This window comes from Felis catus, chromosome B1, assembly GCF_018350175.1.
Source record: "Felis catus isolate Fca126 chromosome B1, F.catus_Fca126_mat1.0, whole genome shotgun sequence".
NCBI classification, from domain to species: domain Eukaryota; kingdom Metazoa; phylum Chordata; class Mammalia; order Carnivora; family Felidae; genus Felis; species Felis catus.
In genome coordinates, this window is record NC_058371.1 from 43,241,181 (window position 1) to 43,254,677 (window position 13,497).

The 13,497-nt window shown below is 36.0% G+C and overlaps 1 protein-coding gene across 2 annotated transcripts in view; it reads right to left on the reverse strand.

Moving 5' to 3' along the window:
• The window catches only part of LOC101097969 (disintegrin and metalloproteinase domain-containing protein 5-like), a 128,542-nt gene that overhangs the window by 13,110 nt on the left and 101,935 nt on the right, over window positions 1-13,497 (reverse strand). For both annotated transcript variants that reach the window (XM_006930748.5, XM_019828533.3), the window contains 2 exons: window positions 9,025-9,111; window positions 8,215-8,326 (listed from right to left, as the gene is read on the reverse strand). In XM_006930748.5, the coding sequence (XP_006930810.3) occupies window positions 8,215-8,326; window positions 9,025-9,111 (199 nt within the window). The remainder of the gene's footprint in view (window positions 1-8,214; window positions 8,327-9,024; window positions 9,112-13,497) is intronic.

Below are 13,497 nucleotides of genomic sequence, written 5' to 3' on the forward strand. Positions count from 1 at the left end.
TGTATGACATAACCTTGCTTGGCCTTGTACTCCCAGTCTGTGGGCTTTAAGGGCTTTGTCAGCTAGGGGGGCTGGAAAGGGGGCTGTGGAGAGCAGAGAGCTGGCAATAGTGCCAGCAACACACCCGGAGAAGAAAGCGCATTACATGGGACTGCTTCTTCTTCCATAGCTCCTGGATGTACTTGTAAATAATTTTTTTTTTAACGTTTATTTATTTTTGAGACAGAGAGAGACAGAGCATGAACGGGGGAGGGGCAGAGAGAGAGGGAGACACAGAATCGGAAGCAGGCTCCAGGCTCCGAGCCATCAGCCCAGAGCCTGACGCGGGGCTCGAACTCCCAGACCGTGAGATCGTGACCTGGCTGAAGTCGGACGCTCAACCGACTGCGCCACCCAGGCGCCCCACTCCTGGATGTACTTGTAATCACCCATCTTGGCTTACCTTTGAGCTGATAGCTGCCACCAGACAGAAAGAAAAAAGTCTTTCTCCTCTTAAGTAAGTTTTTAATCAAATATATAGCCATAGGAAATTAAGATGGCTCTAGAATTATTTTGTAGAATGCATGGCCAAACTTGACTTTGACCCATTTTTGACTGATGTTAATATCTACATTTTCCTCATCAGTTCTTATTCATTCTCAGCTGACATCTGTATTCATTCCTGAGCATCTGACCTATATGGGTACTCAACTTCCACCTTATTGTATATACCAGCCACCGACCTGGGTTTATAATGTTATCAAGCTCTGCTTTCTCCAAAATTTATTGGCCAGTTTTTTTTTATTTTGGTATAGAATACTGTTCTCTGCTAGTTCAAACAGTGGAGGATCTGATAAGTAGAGGAGCCACCCCCCAGCTACAGTTGTGCATGGTCAGGGCTTAATATACTCCTCTGAAGACTGCCCCAGTGCTTCTCTTTTAGTTCCTGTAGCATTTTTCAAGTCAGTTCAAGCTAGGAGCAACACTTTTCCAGTCTACTTTGTGCTTGTGATTGGGGTTTCCAATACCTCTGGAAAGAGGATGACATTATATTTGTAATCAGAAAGCCAGTGAATCAGATGAAGAGGGCATCCTCTCTGGCCAAATACTGCAGATTGATTCTCAGCCAGTTTTATAGTCTTTTGGATGATCAATGATGCCACATGGGTTATTCGAAAAGTAATGTAATATATGCCCAGAAAGCCTCAGAACATGAGTAGGATTTCTAGAAACCCAAAAAACTGGTCTTACATCTTTACCTCCTATTGTCTAGTTTTAACAGGCACTACTAGTAACCACCATGAAAGAATATTTATTCACTTATTTACTCTGGGTCTCCATTTTACATTGGTTAAGATTAGTCCCCAGTAATCTTCCCTCAAGCTTCTTTTACTTAATTCCAAAGATGTAGTGAATTTTTCAGGCATTTAACTATTAATGGTATTTCACCTCCTCCCTTTTATTACCCCAAATGTCTTAGCCTTTATGGCTCAAGAGTTTGTTAAATCAGACTCCCTAAAACAGAGGTCTTACCCTTGCCAAACTTTATAAGCAAACATCAGGTACAGAAAAAAGGTGTTTTTGTTTTGTTTTGTTTTGTTTTTCATGAAAGAGCTTGAATCCATCAGCTGCAACTCCTAAAAGTTTCCCTTCTTTTCCTTTTCCCCTACATTCAGAATGATTTCAGAAAAAAACAGATGAGAGCTTTGAGTAAAGTAGTCATGAATGGCACTGTTAATTACACAGCTTACATGATTACCCAGTTTCTCCAACTGGCTATTCTGCCATAAATAGATAGATTCCAGGTTTATTTAGAATAATCAGGGATGCCTGGGTGGCTCAGTAAATTGAGTGTCCGACTTCAGCTCAGGTCATGATCTCATGCTTTGAGAGTTCAAGCCCTGCATCAGGCACTCTGCTATTAGTACGGAGCCCACTTCAGATCCTCTTCCCCCCCCCTTCCCCTCTGCCACTCACTCTGTCTCTCTCAAAATTAATTAATTAATTAATTAATTTAAAAAAAAAGAAGAATCTATGTATACAGATAAGTACACCCTACCAAAAAAATTTTATAGCGAGGGGCTCCTAGTATCTTCCTATTAGCAAATACTATTATTAGTGTGTATGCTGGTTAATTTTATGTGTCCAACTTGACTAGGCCACAACATGCTCAGATATTTAGTCAAATATTATCCTGGGTGTTTCTGTGAGTGTGAATTGGAATAAGTTTAACATTTAAACCAGTAGACTAAGTAAAGCTGATAAGCTTTCTTTAATGTGAGTAGGCCTCATCCAATCAGCTGGAGGCCTTAATAAAACAAAAAACACTGATTCATCCATGAATAAGAAAGGATTCTTCCTGCATGAGGAGCTTTCATAGTAGACATACAGGCCCCAGAATATAAGGGATTAAGACAGACCTTATGGCAGCTGACCAAAGGAAACTAGTTGGATTAAAAGGTTTCCTCTGATCCCAGGTTCAAGTGCCACCATTCTACTGACATTTGGACCCAGAGTGACATAGGGAAAGCAACCATGAACATTTGCCTGGGACCATCAAAGTTGTCATAGGGGAAGTATCAAATACCAAATAATCCAATACTGAGATGCAAAATTTTCTGAGTTATGAAAACTGGTTTGGAAAGTTGAAGTTAAAGAACAAAATCCATTTGGAAGTTAAAAAAAACAGGAACTAAAAGCAACGTTGTTTTGGGGTCAAATGAGTAAGCATAAATTATCCGCCTTCTATGGTTGCTGTTTTTAACTCTGACTGCAGATGTTGACAATTGTAATTTGTGGTTCATTTTTTTTAACGTTTATTCATTTTTTGAGAGACAGAGATAGAGCATGAGCGGCGGAGGGGCAGAGAGAGAGAGGGAGACACAGAATCCAAAGCAGGCTCCAGGCTCTAAGCTGTCAGCACAGAGCCTGACACGGGGCTCGAACTCACAGACTGTGAAATCATGACCTGAGCCGAAGTCGGACACTTAAGTGACTGAGCTGCCTAGGCACCCCTAATTTGTGGTTCATTTTGAGTGATGCGACTTAAGTGTGCAGCCTAAGTGTATTGAAATCATTAACAGTCCATCTTTGACTTAGTCTTTGGATTAACTGTTGTGCTTTGTGTCAAGAGAGTGCTAATATAATTTTTCTTATTGTCAATATTATAATCATGTTTTCTAAGAGCTCAGATGATGATAATCAGAATCATTACAATACTAACACCAGCATGACCCGGACATCACTGAACATGAAAACTAAATGACTATTTTTTTTTAAGTTTGTTTATTTTGAGAGAGATAGCACACGAGTGGAGGGGGGGCAGAGAGATAGGGGCAGAGAGAGAGAGAGAGAGAATCCCAAGTAGGCTCTGCACTGTCAGCACAAAGCCTGACATGGGGCTCAAACCCATGAACTGTGAGATCATGACCTGAGCCCAGCTCAAGAGCCAGACTGGGTGACCCTCACCCAGTCATGAGGTGACCCTACATGACTATTTTTAATACCACTGGATTGAAAATATAAATAACCAAACAGAGCATATTACACAATATGACAAAAATAATTTGGATGCAGAAATAAACCCACACATATATGGTCAATTATTTTATGACAAAGGAGCCAAGAATATAAAATGGGGAAAGGACAGTCTCTTAAATTAATGGTATTGGGAAAACTGGTTATCCACATGCTAAAGAATGAAATTGGACTATTCTACATAATATACAAATATTAACTCAAAATGTTTTAAAGACTTGAATGTACTTGAAACCATAAAACTCCTAGAATAAAACAGGTAGTAAGCTCCTTGATATTGATTTGGTGATAGTTTTTTGAAATCTGACATCAAAAGTAAAAACAACAAAAGCAAAAATAAACAAGCGGGACTACAGCAAACTAAAAAGCTGCACAGCAATGGAAACCATCAACAAAATTAAAAGGCAACCCATTGAATGAGAGAAAATATTTGCCAATAATATATCTAATAAGGGGTTAATATCCAAAATATATTAAGAATTCATCCAACTCACCAGCAAAAAAAAAAAACAAACAAACAAATAATCTGATTTTTAAATGGGCACAAGACATGAATAGAAATTTTTCCAAAGAAAACATTCAAATGGCTAACATACATGAAAAGATGTTCAACATCACTAATCAAGAGGGAAATACAAGTGAAAACCATAAGGAGATATCACCTCACATGTTTTAAAAAAATTAAAAATAGAATTACCATATGATCCAGCAATTTCACTTCTGGGTACATAGCCAAAGAAAATGAAAACACTAACTCAAAACTATATATGCACCTCCACGTTCACTGCAGCATTATTTATAATAGCCAAGATATGGACACAACTTAAATGTCTATCAATGAATAAATGGATAAAAAAAATGGGGTTATATATATATATATATAATGGAATATTATTCAGCCATAAAAAGAATGAAGACTTACCATGTGTAACAACATGGATAGACCTCAAGGTCATTATGCTAAGTGAAATCAGTCAGACAGAAAGACAGTACATTTGTATGATCTTATTTATATGTAAAAAAAAAAAATACAAGCTCATAGATACAGAGAACAGATTGATGGTTGCCAGAGGTGTGGGAGTGGCAGTAAATGAAATGGATGAAGAAGGTCAAAGGTACAAACTTCCAGTTATAAAATAAATAAATCCTAGGAGTGTAATGTATAGCATTGTAACTATGGTAAGTCATACTGTATTGCATATTTGAAAGTTTCTAACAGAATAGACCTTAAAAGTTCTCATCACAAAAAAAAAAAAACCCTACAACTATGTATGTGATGGATGCTAACTAGACTTATAGCAATCATTTCACAATATATACAAATATTGAATCATACTGTACACCTGAAACTAATATAATGCTATATGTCAATTATATCTCAATAAAAAAGGAATATGCAATAGGTATGTGAAAGCACATTTGGAGGTTGAATCTCAAATTTCTTGGATGAAATAAGCAAATATGTTTAAATCAACTCCACTTTTTGTTTCCCAAATAAAAACAAACAAAAAACTTTTCTCTCCCCAAAAGACACCAAAGTCCCGACAAAAATAACCAGCAAATTAGCTTGAGCACACTATAGGAACAAACATGCACTGCCCTATCACTCATTCCCCTACCAAACCAAATGAGGTTACATTTCCTGATTCACTGATTACACTAAAATTTCCGGTGGGAGAAAAATGTGAAAATTTTGATAACATCTGTTGGCCCCTTAAGTGTAGCAAGGATTCTGTCCTACCAAGTGAATATGGCAGGAAAGTATTTCTCCAGCTCTGAAGTAATTTGATTTTAAAAATGAAGTTTAAAAAAGTTTCTTAATTTCTATGCAAATTTTAATGAAATTATAGATAAGATAAAGAAAAAATTTTGTTATCTTGCTCAAATCTAAACTAGACTTTGGTCATCTGTATGCATACTTAGCAGGCAGTGCAAATGTAAACTTCTGCAAGTCCCATCCAGTCTATAAACTTCTTATCAAAGACAAGGAAAAGATCCTACCTGCTAAATATCCTATACACCTTGGACACAATGCTGAATGGAGTGAGATATGTTTACCTGTAATATAGAGGCTCTCATCATGAAAGCTTTTGGTCACTTTTGTTTCCTCAAAGTGTGTAGAAGCTCATAATGGGATTTTTTAAACTTTATGAAATGGAAGGTGATACTTCTTCAGAAGTGGACACGCACAAGATTGCTTAGTGTTACCGGCTGTAGAAAATGTGTTGAAAATACTGGCCTGACATAACACCTTTTTCTTAAAACGCTGGACAAGAAGAATGTACTTCTATAATTTTTCAATACATTGAGGATTCAAATAGAAAGAAAGGTTGCAGTAAAAACAGAAATTGACTAACTGTTTCTCTGAAACAATTTGATAATATGTGAATCCTAGGGGGAAAAATTTCACATAGGCTGTGACATCAACTCATACAATGAAATAATGGAAATAAGGCTGTTTAAGAATTCAAAAAATGTAACTAGAAAAAGGCAAGAAGTTAAACAGGACCTTCTCAGGTCCCAATTAAAATTGTAATTTATTTGTAATTAAACTTAAATTTCACAAACTCAAATTACTTCTATGCTTTAAACCATGTTCCCTAAGAAAAAAAGATTTTACTTATGACACCAAATGTGCTTTGCACTGTTTAAAAAGATGAGAATTTTTGAAACGGGTAGCCTGTATGATGAATTTAAATATGCAAAGGAACTGATTGATAAGATACCTGGTCTACCAGAAGACACCTGTAGAAACAAAGCTAATGAAAGTTTTTGGAGACCTGCAAACTAATTTCTACAATTCTAAAAACCTACTGTGTCTAGTAAATAAAGCCCAAAGTATGCCATGTTCAAATACATTTGTTGAAAAGATCCTTGGCTGATGCCATCACAATGGACAGACACCTGAATTTAGTAAGTGGCTTGATAAAGCAGAACTTCAAGTCAAAAGGAATTATATATTTGGCTCTATTCCATTTTGCTGCTGCTTAAAAGAAAGAATGTCTGAAAGTCTGCAAGCAATTCAGAGAAGGATAATTGGACAATTAAATGGAAAGGGTCAAAATTACACCTGACCATATCATAGGACAAAAAGAATCATGTCATTGTTATTTTTTGTTAAATATAGAGCATATATTTAATCCTATTATATTTATACTGTCCTTTTGAAAAGTCTTACATTTATGAATCTTAATAATATACAACAGGATAGCTACAAAATTTAAATATCCAATGATCTCGCGGTTCGTGAGTTCAAGCCCCGTGTCGGGCTCTGTGCTGACAGCTCAGAGCCTGAAGCCTGTTTCAGATTCTGTGTCTCCCTCTCTCTCTCTCTCTCTGACCCTCCCCTGTTCATGCTCTGTCTCTCTCTCTGTCTCAAAAATAAAATAAATGTCAAAATTTAAATATCCAGTAAAGACCTTTTAAAAAGAGGTAAACATCAATTGCTATATTAAACAATATATTATAAAATATTATCCTTATTAAATATTGTTATATTTTTGCTCACATATATTACTCGCTTAATTTGTTGTATTATAAACTATTATCAATTGACACTGGTAATGAGCTCTATTAGTGTTTTGCTTAAATAAGAGCATTTATGTAACAAAACAATCAATAACACAGAATAATATAATTTTAAATAAACATCTATTTTATACATATTTATGTGAAAATAAATAAATATGTAAAAATAAATATATATATACTTATATGTTGCATGTTAAATTATTATTCCCTTTTTTTGGGGGGGTTCTAAAACACAGTCTAATATGGCTGTGTGTTAACTCTGTAAAAAGTTGGTCACCCTAGGTTTGCCTTTCCCCTAGTATCCAAGCTTCATGTAAATCTGCCAAGGAATTTCATTATTTTCCCCAAAAGGAAAGGGGTAAGGACGGCTAGCCTCTGATTCCAGGTTATTCTAGGTGGGCTCCAATATCTTCTAAAACCAGGAACTATCCCCCAGATATACCCAGGCCTGCCTAGATCTGCTTAAACTCAAAATACTACTCAGAAAACTCAGGGAAGAGATTCTAGAGAGGATATTTCTAAAGATTACATGAGAACCCTTACAATGCAGCAGAAAGGAATAAAAGATAGCTTGAAAAATTCTGGTGGCATTAATATAACAACAACTACTAACAAACACTATTTTAAACCAGAAATGTATAAGACAACCCTAAGTGAACAATCTAAATTAACTAGTCAAATTTTACGCACTGAAATTTCTACGTTTAAATTGTCTAACATTTAATTGGGTGTACTTTTTGTTAGTAAACCACATCAATATTAATATAAAAGTATAAAACAGGGGTGCCTGGGTGGCTCAGTCGGTTAAGCATCCAACTTAGGCTCAGCTCATGATCTCACGGCTCGTGAGTTCAAGTCCCACATTGGGCCCTGCACTGACAGGTCAGAGCCTGGAGCCTGCTTCAGATTCTGTGTTTCCCTCTCTCTCTGCCCATCCCTGCTCACGTTCTGTCTCTCTCTTCTCTCAAAAATAAATAAATGTTAAAAAAAAAGATTAAAAAAATATAAAAGTACAGAACAAACTTCTACTGTCTTAGATTTTTAAAAATCTTACAAATAAAACAAAACCATGCTTGTTGGTATCAGTTGTTTTGCAATCTAGCTTGGAATCTATAATTTCTTCTCTTACATATTATCTTTGAATAATGAAATTTGAAAGACACTAACCAGATGGAGGTATGTGTCCATCATCTATGCTTCCAAATTCTCCCTTCTTCTCCAGGCATTCAGGAGGAGCAAACCCATTTTGACAATGGCAATGATTCAAATTGTTGCAAATCTGGAGTAATCAGAAAATAGAACGTTTTTTTGTGGACCAAGATGGTTCAATAGAGACCAATGAATATTCTATACTTATTCAACAGAGAATTTATTTCAGAGAGTTTATCCATTCCAGAGAATTTAACTTGAATAGACAAATTCAATAAATTTTCACAAATTTTCTCTTGAAATTGTCCATACTTTAGTAAGCATATTTAGCTTCTGCTGCCAAAGCATTTTTTAAAAAATTCTTCATCTCTTTCCACAACCAGACCCAAATATTGGTAATTACCGGTAACATGCCACTAACTATCATTTAGTTGATAGTTTCACAGAACAGCCCAGATTCTAACGAGCAAGACTAGTAAGAAAATTCTAATGACCTTGTTTACTAGTTTCTACTTCCTCTCTGTGAAAATAAGATTATTTTGGTTGTATAATAATTCATGGTGCATACAGCACATTTGCACCATATATTTACCAGATACTTTATACATCCAGAGTCATCTTAAATGTTTCTACATTATCTTCTCTAATAAACAGTCTGGCAAGACTTCTTGAGAAAATAAGATTGAAGTTATAAATTATAGACTATTAAATGACACCTAGCAGCATGAAAATGATTTTTAGTCATTTTAATGATTTTTTAAAAAGTCTCCAAACTGTTTACTGAAATGTTAAAGCATGGTGCTTAAAATGAAAATTGAAATTACTTACTCCATGGCTATTGCAATGATGAGAAGAATTGCACGTCTGATAATTTACCTGGTATTGAATTTCTACACAGTTAAAGTTGACACAGTACTGAAAGCAAAAGGAAGTGAAAATAGGCATAATAATCAGATTGTGTGCCTGGATAATACAGAAGAAAAATACAAGAAAATTTCACTATTCAAATTTTCAAGAATTGGCATAAAAATACAAAAAAAGGTAATAATTGAAACATTGAAATAAATGTGAAATAAGCTATCTGCCTTCAGATTATAAAGATGTAACCACATGTGAGAAGTTAGAAGTTTTATTTTCTTACCATCTAACACTAAAAACCCTCTTAAAAAGAGAACTATCTGGAAGAATAATTTGACTAATTCCTGGAGTTCAAGAATTATCTAAAAAGCGTTTAAAAAATACCCATGCCTGGACTGCATCTGAGACATTTATATCGAAATTTCTGGGGGCAGGTCCCCTCATTATTGCAAGCAGTTAAGGTTGAGAACTATGAGGTGGAAGGTTGAGATCTTAATACCACGGTATGAGCAGCAAAGGAAGACAGCTTATGATTCCATGTTAAAAAAAAATGAGGAGAAAGAGAACAGCAAGGATGACAGATAATTATTTGAGATAATAGGGCAATGAAAGACTCCCAACTATGAGATGGCTAAAAAGCCTTCAAAGAAAAGGAATGTTTAATTTGTGGATTTACACGGTTCTAATTTATGGCATTAATTTTTGTGACTTTTTTCATTTATCGAAAAATTTTCAGTAAATTCAGTACTTTGTAAAAGGATTTTACTTTTTGAGTAAATTTTGTCTTTGGATCATAGTAACAACCAGGTGTTCAGAAAGAGGAGGACCAGGACACTGGAAAAAAGAGATCTGATACACTATCATTTAGAATTGAAGGGGAAAGAGACCACAGATCAAATTTGTATTCCACATGCTTCCAGATGAGCAAGATGTTACTGAAACTGGTTATTTTCATGTACTATTATCAAAAGATATTATATAGAAATAAATTTGAATTTAGCAAGCACATCTTGAGACTTTCTCTCAAAAAATATATGTCAGTTGGGGTGCTGGTGTGGCTCAGATGGTTAAGCATCTGACTCTTGGTTTTTGGCTCAGGTCATGATCTCACAGTTCATGAGATCGAGTCCCAAGTTGGGCTCTGCACTGACAGTGTGGAGCCTGCTTGGGATTCTCTCTCTCCCTCTCTCCCCCTCTCTCTCTCCCTCTCTCTCTCTCAAAAATAAACATGTTTTTAAAAAAATGGTAAGCTCAGAAATAAAATGGAGTAGACCTTGTCTAACTGTATCCTTACCCAGATATAATGTCTGGAAGCCAATGAACTGGATACACTAAGTGACCAGAAATACCTCTTGCATTCTCTTTCACTCATTTAACAAACTTATTTAACAAATTCTTGAAGAATTAGACTCACAGATATAGGATGTGGGGCTTAAGCTGGCATGAATTAGACAATTTTCAGACCACACTACAAAGCTGCAGGAGGATTTACTAGAATCCTTTACATTCAGAAGCATCAGGCCACATGGAAACAAACTACTAATTCACGATCCAAGGGATACGATGTAATTATACAGGACTGAATTAAATGATGAGGAAAATTAATTGTGGTTTCTTTTATATTTTTTTATTTTTCTGATGGTATGTGAGGAAGCCCTTTTCCTTTCTACTTGTTGCATCCCTAATCCTCAATTTAGTATCTATGCTTTTATAACTAAAGCAGTTTAAAACTAGTAACTGATTCTCACTGATTCCTCAAACATCAGAAACAATATTCTTACTGTTTCTTCACTTGTCATAGCAATGCAGGCTCTAAAAAAATTTAAGGATTTATGCTTCCAGTCAGATTAAAATAGCAGGGTCCAGAATTACCTTTCTACCATAAAAAAGTAGAAAAATAGGTAAAGAATAGGAAACAACTATTTCTAGAAAATGGAAAACAAGCAGCACAAGACTATTATCTCTGAGAAAAAAGAAAGACAAATTAGGTGAGGCCTCCCACTGTCCAGGCTCTCTGCCTAAAAGGAATTTCCTGACTAAGGTGTAGTGAGATGACACCCAAACACAGCTTAAAAATCTAATAGACAGAGATCTGGGTAAGTGAAGGCTTAGGAGGCTGGAAGCTAGAATTTGCTGGGAAGACTATTTCATAAGAGGGAATTACTGACCAAGAACAACTTCCAGAGAAAGAAAGATTATCAACATCTGTAAAATGAACAATTTCTAAAATCACAGAAGTCTGGAAATTGTCCAAGGTCCTACCAGCCCAAACATACAGACCTTGTTGAATTCACAGAACATTCAGTAGAGACCATAAAGGGCCATAACTTAGAAGTGCGGCAAATTTACTCTCTGCCCTAAAAAGAACGTAACAACAAGTCTTGAAAGGAAACTAACCTGCAAGTAATTTAAAGAAGTTCAATTATTTTTAAAGCAAGAAGTCATTCAATAATACTCAATTCATAAAATTCAGTATGTAATAAAAATATGAAGGAGGAAAATGTGGCCCATAAATAGTAGAAAAATCAAGCCAACGGAGCCCATAATTACTAATGATAAAAGTGACGGAAATAACAGACAAGAATGTTAAAATAGCTGTTATAAACAAACTTTGTAGGCTCAAGGATATAAAAAGGACCTGAAAATAATGAGAAAAGCATTAGGAGATATAAAAAAAGAGAACCAATAGGAGGCTCCTGGGTGGCTCAGTCAGTTAAGCATCTGACTTTTGCTTTTGGCTCAGGTCATGATCTCAAGGTTCCTGAGTCCAAGCCCCACTTGGGATTCTCTCTCCCTCTATCTGTGCCCTTTGCCTGCTCATGTGTGCTCTATAAAAATAAATAAACATTTTAAAAAGAACCAACAGAACTTCTAGAATAAAAACTACAGTATATGAAATGAAAATATCATAGATAAAAGATTTCTGTTCCATAATATCTATTCTAGACTTATAGAGAGCTCACATTTAGTAAGAATGTGTTCTTCCTGACAGGCCAAGGACGTCAGCAGCCTTTCAGAACCTTGGGAAGAGAGACATTCACCTATATTTATAAATATTTCAAGTGAAATATGGTAGGGAAAATTTCTTGGACTTGGTTTCCTAGCCTCATAGTAAAATATCATTTTAAAGATGCAGACCAAATTCCTTCTGAATTTGTCAGACAGTAACTCTCTGGTTCTAGTTTGCTCAAAATTGTATGTTCACCTATTGATATAATCAACCCAAAACCAAGACCCATCATTTTTATGCTGAGAAATAATATTTGACATTATTCATGATCAAAATGTAATACTTTTAAGAAAATGTATTCAAACTTGGAAATAAGGCAAAGAGGGATCTGAATTCCTCATCTGAGAATTATTTCAATATGGTAGGGGCCTGAACCTTGTTTGACTTTCTTTTACTGCTGATTAGACTCTAGACTTTATACATTTATATATCATTACATGGATTAATTTGTCTGGAAAAGATGCGGGAAGTCACAAACACACAAACACACACACACACACACACACACACACACGAAAGGAATAACTTAGCACTGAAAAGTCATGAAGCAAAATTTATAGGAAATATAAACAATATCACAATAAATATTCAAAGAATTCATTATGACTTTGAGTCTAGAGAAGATAACATAGACCTGTTTCTGTGTGTCCTTGCTAAGTACAATTATAAAATATTATAAAATTATAAATGGCTTGGGAGACAAAAAGAAGAACTCAGTGGTGGTCAGAAAAAGGTTTAGTTGGTTTGAGACCTGAACTGGAAGAACAGTAGTGTGTCTTGTGCTTCTCCCCATCTCCCCTCTGCTCCAACCCAACAGAAGTCCATCCAGATCTTGCACCTCAAACTAGTACCAGAAGGCAATCCAGGTAGGCTCATTCCTTCCCCAGATCAAATGTTATCCCCTCTGACAACATCAGAGGATATCAAGACTAACACCATCAGCTGCAAGAGGGATGCATTTAGAACCCCACCAATAGTAAATGGCCAGAGGAAGCTTTCTCCTTCCACTTGGGACCTAAGACTCTCCTCTCTTCCTCCTAATAAAAGGACAGCTGGGCAAAGCCAGCAAGAGGGACTTAGTCATGGCAAACAGTCCAGTTGGGAAGCTACTTTTACCCCACAGCCCCACTAACTTGAAACTCTAGAGATTCTTTCCTTCTCTAGGAAGTGCCAGGACAGGCAAGTAATATTGGAGAAGGAGCCTAAACAGAGCAAGCAGCCAAACCAGGAAAGCCACTACCATGTCTAGATGAACCAAGGTGGATGGGTACAACCGGAAGGAGAGATGCAAACATAACAAACAAATGAGCCCAGCAAGCTTTTTTGATCTTCTCAGATCCTAGTGATCTGAGAGTCCTTTCCCTACCCAGACACATAAAAGTAACTGTAAGGGTGAAAGGGATGGAGGGACCAAATGGAGGATTCTAATACAC